The following is a 20,818-nucleotide window of genomic DNA, read 5'->3' as shown; positions in this document are numbered from 1 at the left end:
CAGACATACTGACTAGCATGAACAACCTAGCGTTAACCTACTGGAACCAAGGCCGATGGAATGAGGCTGAGAAGCTAGAGGTGCAGGTCTTGGAGATCAGGAAGAGAATGCTTGGCATTGATCATCCATACACACTGACTAGCATGAGTAACCTAGCAGTAACCTGGTATTATCAGGGGCGTTGTCAAGTTGCTATCGACATGATGGAGGATTGTTTTGAGGGCCTGCAGAAAACACTAGGTCAGAACCACGCTCACACAGAAAATTCGCTGGCATTTCTCCACCATTGGAAGGCTGAAGAGAAGGGAAAACAGAACCCCTAGGACCGTGTATAATGGTCTTGTCTATATTGCATAGTATATTGCTAACTAAATGCGATGCCAGCAGCGCAGCTTTGGATAAATACCTGGATCCCTTCTAGCCCCAATTTACCAAGTCCCATATGGGCAATGGGCTACAAATCGTCGTGGCCTGGTCTGGCGCTGGAAGATGTCTAGAAGTCGCTTGTGTTCAAAGTGGATGAGGACGTGGAGGATATTGCGGTCGCACAACAACTCTTCTCTATGGCACATCGATTATCGCACATCGCTTAGGCACAAACGGTTACCCAGTTTCCCAACTCTCACAAGGTTAAAGTGACAATTTGTGAAGCTTAACGGCGACCGGTTGAGTCTGGTCTCCAATAGGCTGCTCCGCAAGAGATATCGCTATTATATAGCAAAGACGAAGCTCGTGAGAAAGGGAAGACCGAGTACACGTTACCTCGCAGCTGCCGGTCCAATAGGGTCGTCGTGGTTGCTGGCTAATTCCGGAATATCCCAACTTCCCCAGATTCTGCGCTATGAACTGAGCATTGACAAATCCCGTGTCGGCATTGGAATAAAACCACTCAAGAAAATAGCCGACCCCGAATTGGATTGCCCGAGTTCCTCTGTTGAGGGTTGGAAGCCATCGTGAATCGTCTGATATGTCTGGCTGTATAAACGGACGGAGCCACAACTCCGTGGCAAATTCCTCTTCCCGACCCCAGACACAACACTCCAGGCGCCGGGAATTCGAGACAGAGATTGTGGAGGGCGGGGAAGGCTAAGTGAATTACCCCAGGAACGGCCGGGAGAGTGCCGGGTTGCTCCTACGTTCTAGACCGGCAGTTGCGCAAATCCCCTCCCTTTTAGGGTCCGTTACTGGACGTATGCGGGGAATTTTGCGACTGGAGGGCCTAGTATTACCATGACACATCTTATCCCGGGTATTTTAGAGTTTGGCAAGGCCAGGGATGGGCCTGACAAAAACTATAAGAACACCGGCAGTGGGAGCAAGATTTCTGTGGCCCAAGCGGAATCAGACCTGCCCAGCCCCCAAGAGTCTTCGAACCCGACGCTAAAATGCCCTACCCGCGGATATCAAGCCTTCTCCTGCTCTTGGCCGCCGCCCTGTGCACCACTTCGGTGCTGGGCGCCGGCCCATGCACGACCAACGTGACTGCCAAGGCCGGCGACTCGTGTGGCACCCTGGCGGACCAGTACGGGATCGACATTGACCAGTTCAAGGCGCTCAACCCGGACCTGGTCAGCTGCGTCCTCACGGCGGGGAACAAATACTGCGTCAGCGACAAGGCCGGCGGCGCGCCCGCGCCGGCCTCCCCCACGGCGACCGCCACCGCCACCGTGGCGCCGCCCAAGAGCAGCAGCAGCTCGGCGGCGGCCCCGCCGCCGCCCAAGAGCAGCAGCACGGCGGCCCCGCCACCACCGCCCAAGAGCAGCAGCAGCGCCAGCGCGCCGCCGGCGGCGGCGTCGACACTGGTGCCGAGCCCCGACGGCAGCGAGGGCGTCTGCGGCGGCAAGTACACGTGCCTGGGCTCCGTGTACGGCGAATGCTGCTCGGCCAACGGCTTCTGCGGCAGCACGACCGAATACTGCGGCGATGGGTGCAACCCGGCGTTCGGGACCTGCGGCGGCGGCGAGCCGGCCTGCGAGGCTGCCGAGACCGAGACCGTCACCCTCCTCACCGTCTCCACCGCCACCGTCACCGCCGTCAAGACCGCCCCCGCCGCTTCCGCCCGGACCGTCACCGTCACCGTGACCGGCGCCGCCAGGACCGTCACCGCTCCGGCCAGGACCGTCACCGCCCCGGCACGGACCGTGACCGTTACGGCCGCCGCGGCCAATGCCCCGTCGACTGCTGCGCCGGCGAGGCCGAGGCCGACTATCTACGGCACCAATAGCAGATGTAAGTTTTGGCGGGAGGGGGCGGACATGTTCCTTTGGCTAACCACGTGTGACTTTTTGCTAGGCCAAACCTATTACCAGTTCAAGGCAACAGACACGTGTCTGCGGGTCGTCCTCCGATATGGCATCTCACTTGACACGTTGTACGAGTGGAACCCGAATGTGAGTCCTCAAGTCTTCTCCTGGTCCTGTGAACGAACTGCCCCGCTAACCAGTGGTCTAGCTTGACTGTGACGACCCGGAATCCGAGGCTGGATACTATATCTGTGTCGACGCGTAGTGTTCAGTGCTTGGTGCAAAAAAGGTGGTGGGATTCTCTTCGTAAGCTTTAGCAAGGCAGCTGTTGTTTTGTCTTTTATTCTACCTGCATGTAGCCAAGTGCGAGAGGTGAGATATCAGAGGCGTATGAAGACGGAGGAAGCAACATCGCCATGATTCCCCCTCAAGCCACCCGTTGCATTTATTTTGGTGATTGGCTCTGAGTGAACAACCTCACCATGTATATACTTCATTCGGTCTTTACCAACTCACATATCCTGCAGGTTAATTGTAAGGGGATTTTGGACTTGTAACCATGGGCTGAGAAATGAGTTGATACGCATAACCCCAGCAGCAAGGATTGAAGGCTCAACTCCTTTCCAGCGGTGAGATTATTAACACTTGTCGATTATATCCAATATATGGCCAAAAACCTAGCTCCATCAGTCCAACCCGGTCAAGTTTGCGAAACCCAACGCTGCTGCCATTGACCCAGCGGCGTTGAACAAACAGATACAGCAGACCAATCCCCGCCACCTCCCCAACTCACACCGGCCCCCGCACCCCCGGCGGCAACGGATTATCCTCGGACCTATCAGCCGCGACATCCTCCTCCGACTCGGTAGGCCGCGGCGCCGCCTCGCCGGCGGGCAGGCGGATGGTATGGTGCGCCCCGGGGGGCAACGGGTCGTCGTCGGACCTGTCGGCCACGACGTCCTCCTCGCTCTCGGTGGGCGATCTACGGCGGGTTATATTATCGTCCGAGGCCGCGTAGGCGGCGCGGAGGGGGACCTGTTCCGCCGCAACTTGGGCGTGCGTGGCTCGTGGTGCGAGCCGTACGTCCTGGGTGTGGCAGTGCTGCCATTTTAGCCATTGCTGGGCGCTTAGGTGGTCCCCGAGGGTGGAGGGCTCGGTGCTGGAGATGGGGTCGAGGGTTTTGTGGAGGCGCGAGGAGCTGTGGAGCGCGCAGATGCGCCCAGGATGGTAGTGGACTGTTCCGAGTCTGGAGCTGAGTGCTCTTGGACTGGTTGCCCGAGGGAAATGGAAATAGAAATGGATTCGGGTGAGTGTGGGCATTTCTTCTTAATGTCGTGAATCAGTCAGAGAGAAGAGGGTGGTTTCCGTGAACATCTGATCGAAGAGCGCGTTTCATTTTAAAGCGAGCGCCTCCGCGGAAATATGTCAACAGGTCGTCAGGCGGGAGGGGTAGTTCATGATATGTGTCATGGTGCCACGTGATGCACAATCACTTTGACGTCACATCATCTTCGGGATGTGATCCGATAAAGTGGATGTTCCTGTCACACATTCCAGGCATGTGTTGACGATTTGCGGCTGATGGTAAGCCGGCCGAAAAATAACGTAGACAGAGGCGGTAAACAGGGTGGTACGATGGGAATGGGGACCAGCTGCACATAATAGGGCACCACAGAATAGGGCACCACTTGGTCGGTGTTGTATGTAGCCCAGACTCGTGCGAGGTAGTTAAGTATTCTCTTTTTATCGGGCCTGTTTGAGAACAGCAGCAAATTCTAGGCAGAGCTGGCTGTGAGCTGCGACGCCAGTAACTTTGCTGGGGCCGATTGTAGCGTTCTTTTCCCCAGGTAATTTACCTAGAGGGTTCTATGGGTGACGATGTGATTGACGGGCGTACTAGACATTCATATCCCATGACAGAGTTACGTCTCGGGATGAGGAACGCTTGATGGACTGTCCAACATCCAGCCACAAAACGGCTGCAAATTGACTTCCAAGTAAGGAGTTCACTAACCGATAGGATCTGATTCCCAGACTAATATTGTACCATGTCCCACCAGTTTCAAGCCATACATTTTACTATAAATTGACTGTGAGAGCCACCACTTCCAAAGAACTGTTTTACCCCGAACAAGCACTGATGCATTGTTCACGGCCATTCGGAGATCGATTCTAATTACAACACGCCTTTCGCAAACTTCCTAGGATTTAATCATGTCTGAGAACACGCCGCGGGAGAGCCAATTTTGCTGGGTTCAGGTGACGGAGACGAGGACTCGTCGCGGCGATCGTATCGATCAGCTGGTAGGGAGTGTCTTGCCGGAGAGGGCAAAATGGGTAAGGTTTGGTCGACACTACACGATGGATGACTGGGAGATCGTCGACGTCGGAATTGTCATGCCCGCACCGATGCGGGAGGAGACTTGGGTGGGTTTGGCTCAGGCGGTTTCGGATGCATTGAGGGAGGGTAACGAGAAAGCTCGTCGACGGGGAATACAGTACCGGCTGTGTGAGGCCTCGGTGGGGCGCATGACAGAAGCGGCGGTGCGGGAGTGGTATGGGGAACAGACGATGCGCGTGCCGAATGACGACGTCTTTGCAGACCGACTGGTCAACTGTTTGCGGGAGCAAGGGCGCTTGGCTCGCTAGGGACCGTTGCCTCCCAAGCAGCATCACCCACGAGCTTCCTCGGCTCTCTCACCCCAACAAAAGCTATGTTCATCGAGGTATGGGGAATAGCGAACCAACACATCGAAAGATGCAGGACATAGTTAGGGATAGGTAAAGAGAAATAAATTTAAATTTTTGGAGGATCCTTTCAGCAACAGAATCAGCCTCGTACTGCAGAATCATCCCGTTAAAGCGCGTCAACATCTCTCAGAGGATGTCTTTAAACTGCCTCATCCGCTGTTTGCCACGCAGCGTCAGATTGGGGAAGACGAAGAGGCAAGTCCCAGTTGGGCTGGCGTCAATATTCAATGCTGCCCAACTCCCGCTCCAAAATTATATTCCCGTTGTGACAACTAACACCATGCTATAATCACAATGCTACGCCAACCAAAATGGGATATCTTCACTCGCGAATAGACACTCTATCGATAACCTCACCCTCACTAGGTCACCAACTGCGCACTAGCAACCAAGTCCCCCCCCCCCACGATCACAGTCTCCGTCGCATTCTTCAACCAACAATTCCCGTAATCGTTCGCGATGGCATTGGTCATCTCGGCGGAGAAGTGCGCAACCACGCACTGGTTCTCCCCGTAGAAGTGGTTGTGTGCCGCGCAGGCCTGCATGCAGTCGTGGAACGAGTACACGATGACGGCGCCGATGTCGTGGTAGACAAAGTCGGTGCCGCAGCTGGGCGTGAAGTGCCACGAGCTGTCGCCCAGTGTGATCGTCTGCGTGCCGGCGTTGGCGAGGGCCGGGCAGTCGAGCGCCAGGACGCCCGTCGGGACCACGAGGCCGCTCGTCGCCGTCGCCGTACCGGTCGAGGAGGTCGTGCCGGTCGAGGAGGCTGTGCCGGTCGAGGAGGTCGTGCCCGTTGACTGCCCGACTGTCGCGGTTACGGTGACCGTCGTGGTCGCGGCAGGCGCTTTAGCGCTGCTGGTTTGGGGGGCGGGGTGCGGTTAGATGATGTGCGCGAGGATTGATTAGGACGAGGGCGGGGACGGGCGCTTACTTCCTCGCGTTCTGGACGGCAAGTGTCCCCCCTACTCCACCGCCCACTGCGGCGGCGATGATGACCACTGCCAAGGCTACACTAAGGAAGAAAGTTGTCCTCCGAAGTCCAAATATCGTCCGCTCACCTTGCTGGGGAGGATATTGATAATAGGATGAGGTTTGTTGGGGCGCCACTTCGAGGCCCGACTGGATCGGAGTATATAATTGTTGTGGTTTTTGCTCCTGGCTGTAGTGGGCGTGCGAAACCTCCATCCTTGCGAATCGGAGAGCGGCAATGGGAACGAAGTGAGGAATACCGGCAAAAACGAAAACGCGAAGGCGAAGTAAATGCACGCTCCTTTCTCAACCAACAAACTCCATATGCGACATCACCATGACCATTTCCCCAACCCTAGACTTGCAGTTGGAGTCAAAAGGGAAGCGCAAGAGGAAAGGATGATCGTGTCGCGCAGGAGATAGGACCTGATGTGAGATTGCAAATCCTGCGTGAGACGTGTGGCTGAGCCCTCGAATCCTTCAGAACTCAGCCAATAATTGTCCAAGCACGAAGCCACAAAGGAACCTAATCCTGCAGGGGTAGCAAAGGCCTGCAAATGGGTGCTGATCTTATGTCTTGTTGGTATTTCTGGCTTGCTTCGAAAGACAAGTTTCCAAAGTATCTAGAGTTCTTACTAATCAAGGAACTTGTACGCAGCGATGATAACGTTAAGGGCACCAGTGCAGGTCAAGTATCGACAGCAGGGACACATGGGATCACTGCGCTCAATTGGACTGTTGCGACTTTGTAATGCCTAATCGTCTCAGCCGGCGACGAGGGGGACACGTTGGAAGATATGACTAACCATTCCTATGTACAGGGACAGAAAACCAGCCATGGCGGATCCGAGTGAATCCTTGGATTTGGAGCCGAAAACCGGGTTGCTGATTATCGCGACGATGATCGGAACCAAAAAGGTTCATATGCAAGCCCTCGCCCAAGGTCTTCACAAAGCGATATACGTCTCATATCCTGACCCGTACCAATCATCTACAAATGTGCCCGCGGTGGGATTGGCAGGTAGTATAAGTACATGCACCCCTTCTTTCCAAGTTCCTTCTCCTTCTAGAAATCCGTGCAAGGAATCCCCAGTCTCTTTCAGCTAAGGATCTTCCCCAGTGTGATCCTATTCCGGACGTAGCCAACCTTGGGCAGTGGCGTTAGAGTTGCGACCCGGTCACTTAGTTTCTAGAAAGTTCGGGATTCGTATTCAGGGACCTGGGATCTTCGCAGTCTTGTCCAATAGTTGGATAACAAACATGCTCGCTCAGGCTTTTATTTCCGATACGTGATTTACCCCGGATCGCCAGGAGAATCATTGTCTTAAATGCAGGTGCTATTGTACCACCATTTAATATGAAAGTCATTGCCTCTATCATGCACTATTCGGCAAAATGAACATATAGTATGATCTGAGGGGGTTGATTTAAGTTCAGCCATGAAACAACCCACCCAGTCTAACCGGCATCTCGGAGAGAAATAAACTTCTGCGGCCCGCAACAGTACAGGGACAAGCTTCCTTACTCCATATGTGAAATTCTCCGGTTTACCTTTATATTACGTCCTGGTAGCCAGGCAAATGCCGAACCCGTTCAAGACATTCAGCCTGAACTGCCCAAGCGGCGGGACTTTCTAATCTGCCAAGACATTGTCCCTAACGGATGCTGTGCTATACATCCATGTGTCGACGGCTCCGCACTGTGCCCCGAGGATGACTTCGGCAATGTGTCATTTGCGGCGGACAAGTTCAAGGATATCCTACCGGAGGAGTGCGCCAACATGCTAGAGTATAGACTCGCCCTTCCTAGGATGCTGCTCGAATAATCCATGCGATGCCGCAACATGCTCCAAGGGGGATATTTTCCTGGCCAGGTTGCGTGCTGACGGCGAGGCGAGGGGCCAGTTCTTGACCACGCTGGACGATAATTCGGCTGCAGCAGGCAGTGGTGCCTCGAGGAGTATAAGCACAGCAAGCAGTACCATTGCACCTTTCCATTTCGAAGTCATTGAAGTGCCTCAACCCCCTCCCCCCCAAGATTCCATGCCAACTCTGGTAGTATCGTCTCCGACGTAACTCGGATATAATCCGGTCTAGCATCATCGTCGCTGTCATTCGGGATGGGCCACGTGCTCATGTCGGGCATCGGCCAACCAACCACTTCCCACGGCAGGCCAGTTCCGCGTCCCCGGTTTTGACGTAGTTGACGAGCGCTCTCCAGTATTCCAGGCCGTTGGTGACTCGTACAACCTCGTCATCGCCCTCGTCCCTGCTTTGCTTGTGGCTCTCCATGCCAAAGACTATTTGGAGAGCCCAGAGCCGGTGGATCCAACCCTCCTCTTCGCGTGGCCAGGCATTTGCAGGCTCGTAATTTCCGACATAAATGATGTACGTTGGGTAAACATCCTTGAGAAATGCATCCCACTCCTCCCCCGGCAGGTCGACCTCAGCACCGCTGAGCAGTAGGAGCTTCATGCCCTCGCCGAACCCGCTCGCTGCCGCGCACTGCAGCGCGTTTCCGAATTCGCCGCACCAGGCGTTGACTTCGGCTCCCTGGTCGATTAAGAACTGCAAGTGGCCACATAATGATAGTGATCTAGGCCCCGGCGACACCCTACTGTCCAGGTAGATCAAGCATCTGGCGACCCAATACAGGGGCGTCAAGCCATATTTATCGCGCCCATTGATGTTGGCTCCGTGCTCGATTAGGAGCTTGACGACTGGTCTGAACCCCTCCAGAAAGGTACCATGATCTATTGTAGTATCATGTACCTCTCTGCATAAGGAGTTTAGCGGGAACAGGTCGTTGGCCCTGCAGTATTCCATTGCTCGGGGGTCTTGCAGAAGAAGCTCAAAAATATCCTCATTCGGAAACTGCGTGGCAACGATTAATGCGCAGGGGATGTCGATGCTGACAAGGTACGGATCGGCTCCACTCTCAAGGAGCAGCTTGACCATGGATGTGAAGCCGTTCGCACAGGCGGCATTCAAGGCTGTGCCACCCGCGTAGCTCTCAAATACCGTGTTTACCTCCGCTCCTTGACATATCAAGTGTGTCGCCAGGTTTAGTAGCGTAAGCTGGCCGTGAAACGAGGCAATAAAAACGAGGGAGTTATCCCCGTCGCCCCAGAACCCCAACCGCGGTCTTCGGCGAGGCAGACGAGCGCGCGGCTCCCGGGTGCGAAAACCTGTTTTACCAGAGTTTCGAGGCCCTGGGCCCCGTGTTCAGACAGCGCAATTTTGAGGGCTTGACAACCCGTTGAGGTGGCAAGATTCCACAAAGGGAATAAGATGCTCCACGAATCGATTCCATAGTCTGTCTTTACGCGGAATATATCCGTGCTGGCGCATAACATGTATGCAAGAGCAGATTCGACGACCAGGCGGTGGACCGTCATGTTCCCAAGTGCGAACTCGGCAGCCGGGCCGTTCTTGAGGCGCTCAGACATCAGGTCCTCCTTGACAGAGAAATGGGAGAGAAAGAGGCTCGAAAAGGGTGACCTAGAAATCGTCACAAGGCCGGCAGGAAGTATGCTCAACGCCTCTGTTTAGTTGAAAAGCTGCTCATCTTTGTCGAACGGAATAGAGGCGCCTGTGCCTATCACCATGGTTTCCGCAGCTTGTGACAGGCTGACGTCCCGCTCGGCGACCGCCAGCTAGGCCAAGGCGCGGAACGATTTTGGCCAGTCCGGGGAAGCCACGAGTGCCCGATCGTAAGTGGCGTCAAGGTCTGCCGGCAAATTCGCCAAGGCATGTTCCGCTGCGGCCTTGGTTTTGATAGTCCGAAGCGCCTAGAGGTACAAGGTAACGTATTGAAACCTGTTATTGCCCGGCAGGGCATGGTCAGCCAAAGAACCGATATATCGGGTAGAAGCCAGAAAATAAAATAAAACATACATCCCGTCGGCCTTTTCCACCAGAGTTGCCCTAGCTTTGTCCTTCGTCTCCTGTGGCCAAGACTCAAACGTCGACGAAGCAAGTTCCGCCTCGATGACGGTCTTGATATCATTGTTGACCTCCTGTGGACGCTGGTCCAGGGGAATTATGACGGCCGACAGCTGACAGAACAGCGGCGCCAAGGTTTGCGAGATGTTCCGCTCAAACCGGCAAGTGATGAACAGATGAAGACTGGGCAGCCCCCACCCGTGCACCCGGCAGAGCAGTTTCAGGAGCCCGCGCCGCTCGTCTCCCGTGGTCGGACACTCGTCGAGAGCGTCGATGACGAGAAACACTTCCGAAAAGCCCTGCGACGTCGCCCGAAGGGCCTCTTCGAGCTCCCCTTCATCAGGCTCGTGGTTCATGTCGCGCAGCCGCCGGAGCTCTCGCAGCTGTTCGGGTATGTCCGGCCGGCTGCCGCAGAGCTGCCGGATCAAGGACCGGAGCATGCCGCCTCTGGTCTGCTTTTTCTCATTGGCGAAGCTGAAATAGAAGTAGGCCAGTGCCTTGTGCGGGTCGTCTTTGCAGGCATCTTGGATATGGGAAATAACGGACGAGCTAGGTAGTTCCGATTGTAATTAGCATCCTGTCGACCCAGTCTGTCTCGAGTGTGTCTCTCATATCTCAGCACTAACTTCCCGGCTCCAACTATCATATCAACATCTGTCAGCAGAGCTCTCCCAGACAGCCCGAACATTCGATGAGAGTGTTTACCGACCTTTGCCATGAATCCACAGAAGAGAGTTGGCCCTGCTCTTCCAGTCTGCAAATTCTGTGCTCTCCTCTACCAGCCATGCGGTGGTCTGGCTGCCATGTTTTTTTGCGGGCCTCGTTATAGTTGACCGATGGCTGGATACCCGTGAGAGAGCACAAAAAGTTTTTCCTATCGCCATCAATCAGTAACGGAAAGGGACGCGCAAACAAGCCTCCGGAGGGAACGTACAGGCAGTAGCAAGCACACACCAGTCCACGCAATCGACGCCGCGGGAGAGGGCTCTACAGCCTCGCCGACATAGTCCTTTGCCACTAGGTTCGGGTTGAGATACTGGAGTCAGCTTCGGAGGATTCTGCATATAAAGTGCTGGGGATAACTCACTCGCAACGATGCTTATCACTGGCGCGACGAAATCCTTGACCATGAACTGGTGATCCATGAACTTGAACTTCCATCTATTGCTCTCTATCTCCTCCGCCCTCTGCTCGATGAACTTTTACATCTTTCGGTGTCGTTCGTCCCGAGCGCTCGCGTCTGTAGAGCCTGTAATCAGAGCCTCATACTCTTCAACCAACTCAGTATTACGACATTTCAGTTCGTCGTACGCCTCGTCCCAGAGCTCTGAGATTGGCGGAATCGTCGTCGGAGCAGTGGTGCGGGGTTCCGCCGTCACCGTGGCCACCTCAACGGTCGGCTCATTTCCGTCGATTCCTTCCACTGTATTGGATTCGGGGGTGGAGGTCTCCGAGGGGCGGTTCGCTTGCGTCGGAGCATGGCCGGAGGAGGCATGCCCTTGCTCGACAGCGCCGCCATGATCAGGCTCCCCTTGACTGGGCGCGCTGCTGGATGCGCCTGTCTTGTCGGCATGGTGCCGATGGGCAACAATCTTGATGCGATCACCAAGCTTTGCGAATCTCCTCATTGGAGTTCGTTCTTGCCAGACAATGAGACGCAATGTAGAAGGAGACAGAGTAGGCTACCGTGGTTGGGTTCAGCTTTGCCGCGTTGGAAATGCTGAGGCGAGGCGTGAGCACGTCGGCGGCTGTGGGCGCGGTTCATAAGGCGCAATGGAGATTGCCCCGTCGCAAGAGCAGCTGGGAGGCCTCTAGCCCCATGCATCCATAGCGTAAATAGGGGCACTTCGGCGGCGAGGGACGAATAATTCCCCCTGAACAACGGAGTTCTCTTTAATTCCCAACCTGATTAATCTAGATAGGCGAGCATCAAAACAAAAACTTAAAGAAGCAGAGAACTAGAAACGGGTGTAATACTATTGACCTGGAACATAAGTTGATGTGTGATGTTTTACCAAGCTTGCGTTTGAGGGAGGAGCCGAAATACAATCGAGCCTCTTCTGTAACTTCACACAACCAGGTTGACTAATAATCCCTTTACCCTTCTATTCGTTTATAAGACGAAAGTAGCCGCGGTAAAAGCCGATACACGATGACGTAAAGTCCTCAGATCAATCGACCTCTGTGTCAACGCCAAGATGCAAAACATCTCCGCACTTCGTACGGATCCGCATAACCCTCTGTTCCAAGTGGGCCGAGATGCGGGGTAGCCGGAATTCCTAATGGCTTGCGGAAGCCGGCGATGGGTTCTGATTCGATGGTCCACTCACGTCATCAGGGCTCTTATGGTGCGAATATATATCGTCTCCGCGCCTGGTGCTCCGGCGTCTTACCCAGCTTCTCTCCCCCAGATTGATATCCCGAGTGCATAGTACACTATAACTGTATAATAGCCCCTTTTGGACAACCCCACAAGATGCCTCTCCCAGAACCAACCCTCGGCAAACTTCGGGCCATCACCGAATCGGCCTGCGCCGACCAGCAGACCGGGATTCCCGGCGCGACGGTCGTGGTCATAGACAAGGATGGCAACGAGCTGTTTGCGCACTCGGCCGGGAAGCGAGGCCTCGCGTCGGACCAGCCCATGTCTCTCGACAGCGTGTTCTGGATCGCGTCGTGCACCAAGATGCTGACAGGTGTCGCGTGCATGCAGCTCGTGGAGCGGGGCCTGTTGAGACTGGACGACGGCGGCCAGCTCGAGGCCTTGTGCCCCGAGCTGGCGGACCTAAAGGTGCTGAGGCCGGATGGGAGCTTCGAGGAGAAGAAGAGGCAGATCACCCTCCGCATGTTGCTGTCGCACACTGCTGGGTTTGGGTACACCTTCTTCAACGAAAGGTTGCGGGATTGGAATCTTCCTGTGGGCGCGGACGAGTTCTCAGGCCGCCTCGAGGATATGATCCAGCCATTGGTCTTCCAGCCCGGCGAAGGCTGGGAATACGGGGTAGGTTGATGGCTGCCGTTGCCAGGCACCGTACATCGTAGTTCCTCTGAGATTCTAACATTTCAAAACAGGTAAATATTGATTGGGCGGGCATCGCCGTTGAGAGAGTCACCGGAGTCTCACTCAATGACTACATGCAGGAGCATATCCTGCAGCCCCTTGGTCTCCACAACATGTCCATGATTCCCACGGAGACGATGAGGTCAAATCTGGCGTACATGCACTCCAGAGACAACGACGGCACCCTCAGGCCGAGAGATCACCTCCTGCGGCAGCCACTCATTGTCCGCAGCAAGGAGGAAATCGCCAGATGCTTCAACAGCGGTGGCGGCGGCATGTTTGCAAAGCCGCAAGAGTATTGCAGTAAGGTTCCCCCCTTCCCCCCCTCCCCGTTCCTATCTTCATAGACTCACACTACCCCCCCCCCCCCCCAAAAGAGATTCTCGCAGTCCTCCTCAACGACGGCACCTGCCCCCGCACCGGCGTGCAGCTCCTCGGCAAGGACACAGTCGACGAGATGTTCCGGAACCAGATCGCGGACTTCCCCGACTTCGGCCGGCAGGCCATCCCCGCGGCGAAGCCGGACCTGACCAACGCCATCCCGGAGCTGTACCCCGTGGAGGGCCGGCCGCCGCAGGGTTGGGGTCTTACCTTCATGATCTCCGGCGGAGGGGGCACAGGCCGCTCCAAGGGGACTGTCCACTGGGCTGGGCTGCCGAATCTGTGGTGGTGGTGCGACAGGGAGAAGGGAGTTGCTGGTATGATTTCCACGCAGATTTTGCCTTTTGCTGACGCGAAGGTCTTGGGGCTGTGGGTGGATGTTGAGGCGGAGGTGTATAGGGGATTGGCTGAGGCTAAGCAATAATCTCTGGCCTTGCTGAAGTGGCCGGACGTGTGCTGAGAGCGATGTAGGAAGAGTAGTTAATTATGCTTTGCCTAATTACATACTGATCCAATGCAATCTCAGTGGTAGAAATTGGCCTCGTCATTATTTTGATAGTTCCAAGTTGGGATTATCCTTCATCCACAAGAACAGCAATGATCACTCAGAGGCTGTCCCCTGAATAGGCCCAACGAGCTTCACAAACTTCTCCACGTCTCCCAAGAGCGCCTCAGGCTGTTCCAAAGCAGCAAAATGCCCGCCCTGGAAATATGGTCAGCCGCTTCCCACCTGAACATATCCGAAAACGGGGCCTCTTACCTTGCTATGACTGGAGCGGAATTTCAGATTTGGAAACAGCGAGTCCCAGGCTTCGGGCAGGCCGGCCAGCTCTTGTGGGAAATACGAGTATCCCAGCGGCTTCTCCCTGGAAATCGGAAGGGGTTTGGTGTGGCTTGCAAGTATGCTCCTGTATGGGTAGATGCACCTTGGAAAGGTTGACGTAAACCAGTAGAGGCTGACCATGCGTAGGATAGTGTCAAGCGGCAGGGGCTCATCCACCCACTCGAGGAGCTTCTCGCCGATCCTGTTACGTCTGTCAGCACCAAATCAAAGGGGTATTCCGTCTGGAGAACTACACAACTCCGGGGGGTTTATTACCAAGCCAGCAGAGCAAGTGGGCTCGAAGACAAGACCAAGCCGATGGTCGCAGGGCGGGTGCCATGTTCCAAGGAATATGCGCTGCCGGTAGCTCGCCAATGCTTCGTCCGTTCAATATGACGAACATCCTGCTCGGAAAGGCCTTCGTATGTCTTCGGCATGTCCCCAGCACCGGGGAACAGAAAGTTGACTGTCATTTCCATGTGAGCACAATGAAGACGATCCAATTCCCGCGACCTCGACGAGACTCACCATGCAACGCCTTGCACTCATCATACGTGGCCGACATGATCCTCGCCAAGAAATAGCCGACATCCCCGCCCTGCGCGACGTATCCGCCACCAAACCCGAGGTCGACCATCAGCCGATTCAACACCCGCGCGGCGTCCCGCAGCGTAAAGTCCCTGTCAACAGGCGGGCCCGACGACAGCGTATAGCCGGGCAGCGATGGGACGACAGCATGGAACGGCAGCGTCTCAGGCGTGTACCTCTGGCGCAGCAGGTCGAGGATCGGCAGGAACTCGAGGAACGACCCTGGCCAGCCGTGCATGAAGATGACGGGTGTGGCGTCGGGGCGGGCCGAGAACAGCGCTGCGAAGTGCACGTCCAGCTCGCCACCGCACTCGGCGTCCTGGACGGCCAGCTTGAAGTTGGGGAACGAGTTGATGTGCGCCTCGTGCGTGCGCCAATCGAAGCTGTCCAGCCAGGCGTCCTTGGCGCCCGCGAGCCAGTCGCGCGTGACCCCGAGGCTGCCGTCGCCGCGGCCGTTCTCCCACGTCGCTGGGCCGACCTTGGAGAGGCGGAGGAGCGAGCGGAAGTCGGCTAGGTCCTCGTCCGAGACGCGGAGGGTGAAGGGTTCCGGCTTCCCTGGCGCGTTCTGCGGGATTGTGCCGAAGCTGGGAGAGTCTGTCGCCATTGCGTGCTGTGGCCGGGGGGCGTTTAACAATTCTATGGAGTGGGTAGGATGCTTGGGCAAAACACGCTGGGGGGTTAGGATACGATTATTGAGGGCCTATTTGTGGTGGTTAGATATGAGTTGCGATTGAGAGGGAGATGGGTCACTATTCAACAGCCGGAACCCCGCGCATCAACCCCTCACCGCCGTTGGCGCCCGGAGGTTAGACACCATTTTGGGCCCACAATCGACCCGGCAATTCCGTCACTTCCACCAGTCTCCAATCGCATGAAGTCTAGATTAGCAAAGCCCCAAGACACACAACAATTCCCAAAACGATATAATAACTCTCCCCAAGACTCAGCCCTTCGGCGCATACGTCTGGTGGCCATACGCAACGTTGCCAGAATCGCTACCGTTTCAACGGCGGTGTTCCATCATTCTCCGGTCTTTGCGTGGGAGATGTGCACACTGCTGATATAAACATTAATTAGAAATTAGACATGTATCATTATCATCGATATATCCCGAGTCCCGAGTCATGTAACCGATCCCTCCCGCAATCAAGTTCGAAATATCCGGAATGTCCCGTTCACACAGCGCCAACCCCCGTATTGTTTCCCTCCACCACCGCATTCGACTTTGGTGTCGCGTCCTGCAATTGGACGTTGCCACCTGTAGCGGGAGCAGCGTTGCGACGGGCGTCGCGCCGGCGAGCTCTCCCCTGACATGATCGGACGCAGCCTCCGATACAGCCGAAGAGCATGAAAACGAAGTGGACAGCCCTAGAAATAGCGGGTCAGCAAGCCTGCGCAGGGTTTCCCATGTGGGCGTGGGGGGAGAGTAGACGTGCAATGTAGCTACCAACATCATGCCGACGACGAATTTGGGATGCTCCCACGGAGGAGACGGGGGGCGACGCCAAGGCGTCTCCGATGTCCAGTCGCTGAGGAGCAAAACGAAGAAGCCTATGATGCAGAGGGTGAAGACCAGGAAATCCATACACCCGATAAGTGCGTGGATGGTCTCTTTTGCTGTCCTGTCTTGGCTGAGGCGGACGATCTGGTAGGCGTCGACTATCAAGGCAACGATTACCTGTTGGGGAGATATTGTCAGCGCAAAGTGGTCTCAATGCGGGCAGCAAGAGAGTCCACGACAGGACTTACCCCGGAAAAGCCGACGCCGAGCGCAGGCGACTGGTTGGGCCACTTCCCACAGAACCAACCGAATGTGATGATGCTGGCCAGGTCAAACACGGCCATGAGTCCGCGGATGAGGATCAAGATGATGCAGAGCGCGGTGCGAGGGGGCCTGCGCCGCCACCGAGAGTTTATTGAAGTTGGGTTCGAGGCTTCCATCGCGACCTAATCATGTCGGTCTAGGGGGCCGATAGGCGGGAGAGGAGACAACTCACGTCGTTACTGTAGGGCTGAGCTTGAGGACCGGGAATGGAAAATGGCTGCCCCAGGTGGGAACCGGGAATATTTATGATCCTGCTCAACTCCTTGGCAGATCCATAAATAATCCTTGTTCGCTGCCGTATATGCAGGGTGAGCAGGGTTGCTGCGCCCCAGGATTCAATTTAACCGTGGGTTGCACTGAGCGGAAATGTCACCAATGAATGCCCTTGTCGCTGCCACGCGAATGATACTTCGTACTTTCCAAGCAACGACGTAAGTCATGATCTAATTAGGAATCATATCCTCATTGAAGTTATATATTGAAGAGTACTGGGCCGCCAAACGTGTGCTCTGCCTGGCTGTCAGCGCCGAACTTCAACGAGCGAAACGTCGGGATTGCAATGAGGTGAACGCCCGTTTCAGTTAAGAATAGGTGGTTCTATGCTCTGCATTGGGTAAGAGGACGTCGACATACCTATTGAAGGATTCCGTGGATGGACGAAAATGCGTGAAGAGTTTCTTCTCAATTAGCCCCTCGACACGTCAACAACCCCCGAGCACACTCCCAGCGACAGCGACATTCCGCCCTCTCATCTTCCAAGCAAACGCCCAGTTGACATGCCGCGAGTTGCGCGGAAGCGATTCCCGAAGCCACACGTTGGTATCTTTGCCAGAGTCAGAACCGATTGGGCTGGCATCCCCCACCTCAAACCATACAACGGGTGCAGTTACGGAATGGCCGCCTGCTAGAATGCGCCTCCAAAAGGTCCTGATATCAGTGGCTGAACCACTGCGCTCGACGGCTACTCTCGGGGACAAGATACATATGCCTGGCATATCCTCTCAAACCCTTCAACCGAGCCTCCACAACCTCCGCAACTGTCGCTCATCGGTAGGGTCGAGGTGAGCAGTGGCCGTTAGAGAGCAAGGATGTACCTTGCTTGGCTTGGGGGACATTCTGCTGTTCTCATACCGCGAGGCGTATGGTATGCCTGTCGTGGCCGGAGGGCGAGTCCGCTTTGTCCCATCGACGGCCGAGTCCACTTGGTTGGTATTTGAGCCGATGCTGAGCCTCCTTCAGCTTGCCCTCAAATAGGGAGTGGCGGCCTGACCCACACCACTCCCTAGTATACCTAGCATTCTCAATAACTTTGCGATGTCTGGCTAGCCACGCCATCACAATCACCCCATCGGGCCGAGCATCATACCATCGGGAGAGATATCCTCCATGTGATACCCGCCGAGGTGTATCAACCTAGCATCAACCGTCGGAAACAGCGGCAAGTTCTCGTCGAACGAGTCGAAGAGCAGCGTCCTCGGCGACATGGGCAGGATCATATCCGTGACCGCCGGCAGCATCTGCACAACCCCGCCGGTCTCGACATGCCCAGACATATGATGCCCACCCTCGCCGCCAAGCGAACCCATCGACATCTGCTGGTCCGCGCTGGCATCCGTATCCGGGCTAAGCAGCTGATGGACCCCGGCAGCGACGGCCCGCGGCGGCACCTCCCGGAGATGGTGCTGGTGGTGGTCCGACCCCGACCCCGCCCCCGCGCCGGCCTCGAGAAGATGCACGCTCCCAAACAGGCCCCCGATAAGCAACCCCTGCCGCTCCATGCGGCGGCGGGCGCGCCTCTCGAGGTAGGCGTCGCACGCGCCCTGCAGGTGCTCGACGATGGCGGCGTCGCGCTCGCCGACGGCGTCGTGCGACGAGAGGCGGCGCAGCAGGCGCTGGGCGGTGGCGAGGGTGCGCTCCAGCGGGAAGGCGCGGTCGAGGTCGCCGAGCACGGCGAGGCCGAGGACGAGCGCCGAGACGAAGAGCGAGTTGATGACGAAGGGCAGGCGCTTGGGGACGCCGCTGCCGGTGCCGGTCGAGGAGAGGGGCCCGCGCAGCAGCTCGACGGTGCGGATGGCCGAGTCGACGCAGGCGTGCGCGAGGAGGTGGTCGGATGGCGAGGACGGCGGTGGGGGCGCGTCGTGGTCGTCGTCGAGGTCGGCGTGGGCGCGGGCGCGGGCGCGGGACGTGTGACGTGATACGCTCTCGACGAGGAAGGGCCGGGATAGGAGCATGATGGTCCAGTAGTACGATTGCTTCAGGTGGCACAGGCCAATGTTGGGCAGCAGACTGCCCGAGTCGTCGGTCGACTCCAGATACTCGCCGGGCTCAATATCGTCTGTGGCCAAGCCCTCGGCAAACCGTGATGACCAGCGCCGATGCTGCTCGCTGATGCGCTCCAGGACCTCGGTCGACACCATCCTCTTGGCATAGACCTCGGTGAGGATGGATTCGAAGATGGAGCACAAGTCGTTGGTAGCCGAGTAGTTCTCCCTGGAAGTCGTGTCCCTTGTTTCCGACGTTGACGGTGGGCGACCAAGTGAGGAGCTCAGGAAGAGATCCAAGATCCGGAGGCCTCGCCACAGCCTCTCGCGAGTCGTGTACTCAGCCGGGCTGAACAGCGACCCAATATCGCCCCTATGAATACCAAGTGCATAGGCGGCACGCACTGCAATCCCGAGGTACATGAACGCGGCGTTGCGTCGCGACGCACCGAGCAGATACATGGTGATGAGGATGTATGCCCTGACAGTTGCCAGGCTTGGGTCCTCCATCACACTCGAGGCTGTGAGAAAGCGGCCGTAGTTGAAGTACCTCTCAGCCAGCTCATCCTTATCCTCCGGGCAGGTCTGAGCGCCAATGGCGAAGATGAGGTAAAGAATGGCGCTGGTGGCAGCGTCCTGCTCGCCGCCTCGCTCTCCGTCTCTCCACCGCTCAAGCTCGGCACCCAGCTCGGCGTCGTCGTACAGGTTGAGGATGCAGTTGGTGGCACGCTTGTACCAGCGCAGGAAATATTGAGCCTCGGCGGCGCTGGGCTTCGGCGGAGGCTCAGACAGGCTCGCGGATATCCAGCTGGGCCGTCCTTCGGGCGAGACCTCGACCATGTGGTTCCTCAGGGGGTCATCGACGAAGGGGCACGAGCCGACGGACTCGGACACGATACGGCGAATGATCTGGAGGAAGGACAGGTTTGCGGCGTCGCCGATGAACATGAACTTGCCCCGGCCGTCTTTGATCAGCCTGGACAGCTGCGGGACTGGCGCCGCCGGCGAGGTGTGGAAGACTTGGGACGACCTTCGTTGGCGGGGGCTGGTGGTGAGCTCGGGCGATATGTCGGTCGTCATTATCTCGGTTGACGAGGGCTCCGAACCCCGGAACGCGCCGGTAGCGATATGGCAGTCATTACGATCTGGTAGGAAGCTGTTGTTGGCGTTGGTGTTGGAGCTGTGGTTGATGGTGATTGTGCTATTGCTGTTGCTGTGGCTGCCCGGGCTGTGTTGAGAGCCGGGGGATGGACCGCTGGCAAAGGTGCATTGTGCATCGACACCGCGCATGGTGCATCGCCTGCAGGGAAGTAGGCCATCACACCTCTCCTTCCGCCGCTTGCACGTCTCACAGGCCTTGGGACAGCGGCGCCGCTCCGTGTCTCTGATCCTCCTAGTAGGCATTGTACAGCATCATCCGAGTCTCTTCTCTTTCTTTCCTTGTCTCTCTTAGTCCCCACTTCCAATATCAAGGTCCTTGGGCCGAAGCAATGTGCTCGTGCTCGTGTGCGTGTCCACAGATAGGTAGTGAGAAGTGGAAACGAGGAAAAACGGGGGAGGCGAGACGGCATCTCAGTGGGCCCAGCTGCGTGGAAGCTCTCTTAGGGGTTAATCCTTTCCTGGTTAGTCTGGGTAACTAGTACGTGCTAGCCTATGCATCACGTGGCACCATGGCGGGGTTATCAGAAATCAACCCCCTGCTATTGGCCAGCTCTGCTTAGGATACGTCACTTGGGGAGGTACAGTACCTACTGCGGTAAGTCGGGATGGGAGGGGGAAGAATCATCCAGAGGAATGCCTGTTGAAGAGTGTTTTGCAAGATATGTCTGGACGCATGTTTGTATAGAGTTGGCAGTCTGTGCATCTGGCATAAGATTTCGTCGCGGGGAGGAATGTTATGTTTGCTCCAAATTTCCCCACACCCCATTAGACGAAGGCACTTACTTACCCCACCAAATAAATGAGCAAAGAT

At 56.3% G+C, this 20,818-nt stretch overlaps 9 protein-coding genes across 9 annotated transcripts in view; 3 read left to right on the top strand and 6 right to left on the bottom strand.

Annotated features, from left to right (window-relative positions):
- Positions 1–461, top strand: part of QBC33DRAFT_498363 (P-loop containing nucleoside triphosphate hydrolase protein) — a 3,141-nt gene extending 2,680 nt beyond the window's left edge. Inside the window, exon 4 of the mRNA XM_060425614.1 lies at positions 81–461. Within this exon, the coding sequence (XP_060280163.1) occupies positions 81–323 (243 nt within the window). The 3' untranslated portion in view covers positions 324–461. The remainder of the gene's footprint in view (positions 1–80) is intronic.
- Positions 462–1,369: 908 nt separating this feature from the next.
- Positions 1,370–2,508, top strand: QBC33DRAFT_622452 (uncharacterized protein; the record flags this gene model as incomplete). Its single annotated transcript, XM_060432839.1, has 3 exons — positions 1,370–2,229; positions 2,293–2,390; positions 2,452–2,508. The coding sequence occupies exons 1-3, from the start codon at positions 1,386–1,388 to the stop codon at positions 2,506–2,508; spliced, it is 999 nt and encodes a 332-aa protein (XP_060280162.1). The 5' UTR covers positions 1,370–1,385.
- Positions 2,509–2,538: 30 nt separating this feature from the next.
- Positions 2,539–3,715, bottom strand: QBC33DRAFT_548400 (uncharacterized protein). The gene has a single exon (XM_060428842.1). It carries the CDS (start codon positions 3,561–3,563, stop codon positions 3,033–3,035), a length of 531 nt encoding a protein of 176 aa, XP_060280161.1. The 5' UTR covers positions 3,564–3,715; the 3' UTR covers positions 2,539–3,032.
- A 1,338-nt stretch (positions 3,716–5,053) lies between these two features.
- Positions 5,054–6,444, bottom strand: QBC33DRAFT_548396 (uncharacterized protein). The gene is made up of 2 exons (XM_060428841.1): positions 5,926–6,444; positions 5,054–5,849 (listed from the first exon to the last, which is right to left on the bottom strand). Exons 1-2 carry the CDS (start codon positions 6,177–6,179, stop codon positions 5,357–5,359), a joined length of 747 nt encoding a protein of 248 aa, XP_060280160.1. The 5' UTR covers positions 6,180–6,444; the 3' UTR covers positions 5,054–5,356.
- Positions 6,445–8,095: 1,651 nt separating this feature from the next.
- Positions 8,096–11,535, bottom strand: QBC33DRAFT_518125 (uncharacterized protein; the record flags this gene model as incomplete). The annotated part of the gene is made up of 7 exons (XM_060426229.1): positions 8,096–9,000; positions 9,096–9,463; positions 9,860–10,456; positions 10,617–10,747; positions 10,842–10,924; positions 10,995–11,068; positions 11,114–11,535. The coding sequence occupies 7 exons, from the start codon at positions 11,533–11,535 to the stop codon at positions 8,096–8,098; spliced, it is 2,580 nt and encodes an 859-aa protein (XP_060280159.1).
- A 571-nt stretch (positions 11,536–12,106) lies between these two features.
- QBC33DRAFT_548390 (beta-lactamase/transpeptidase-like protein) lies at positions 12,107–13,814 on the top strand. The gene is made up of 3 exons (XM_060428840.1): positions 12,107–12,908; positions 12,980–13,271; positions 13,346–13,814. Exons 1-3 carry the CDS (start codon positions 12,384–12,386, stop codon positions 13,771–13,773), a joined length of 1,245 nt encoding a protein of 414 aa, XP_060280158.1. The 5' UTR covers positions 12,107–12,383; the 3' UTR covers positions 13,774–13,814.
- An 11-nt stretch (positions 13,815–13,825) lies between these two features.
- On the bottom strand, positions 13,826–15,497 carry QBC33DRAFT_210581 (Alpha/Beta hydrolase protein). The gene is made up of 4 exons (XM_060422658.1): positions 14,701–15,497; positions 14,449–14,638; positions 14,110–14,374; positions 13,826–14,052 (listed from the first exon to the last, which is right to left on the bottom strand). The coding sequence occupies exons 1-4, from the start codon at positions 15,362–15,364 to the stop codon at positions 13,951–13,953; spliced, it is 1,221 nt and encodes a 406-aa protein (XP_060280157.1). The 5' UTR covers positions 15,365–15,497; the 3' UTR covers positions 13,826–13,950.
- QBC33DRAFT_548386 (uncharacterized protein) lies at positions 15,471–16,857 on the bottom strand. Its single transcript, XM_060428839.1, has 3 exons — positions 16,510–16,857; positions 16,197–16,438; positions 15,471–16,128 (listed from the first exon to the last, which is right to left on the bottom strand). The coding sequence occupies exons 1-3, from the start codon at positions 16,699–16,701 to the stop codon at positions 15,936–15,938; spliced, it is 627 nt and encodes a 208-aa protein (XP_060280156.1). The 5' UTR covers positions 16,702–16,857; the 3' UTR covers positions 15,471–15,935.
- Positions 16,858–17,828: 971 nt separating this feature from the next.
- On the bottom strand, positions 17,829–20,430 carry QBC33DRAFT_596195 (uncharacterized protein). Its single transcript, XM_060431866.1, has one exon. The coding sequence runs from the start codon at positions 20,248–20,250 to the stop codon at positions 17,926–17,928; it is 2,325 nt and encodes a 774-aa protein (XP_060280155.1). The 5' UTR covers positions 20,251–20,430; the 3' UTR covers positions 17,829–17,925.
- Between the last annotated feature and the right edge of the window lie 388 nt (positions 20,431–20,818).

This window comes from Phialemonium atrogriseum, assembly GCF_030411735.1.
Source record: "Phialemonium atrogriseum strain 8032-3 unplaced genomic scaffold QBC33scaffold_27, whole genome shotgun sequence".
In the NCBI taxonomy this organism is placed as follows: Eukaryota; Fungi; Ascomycota; class Sordariomycetes; order Cephalothecales; family Cephalothecaceae; genus Phialemonium; species Phialemonium atrogriseum.
The sequence above is the reverse complement of the archived record's forward strand: the minus strand, read 5'-3'. Positions and strand labels throughout refer to the sequence as shown.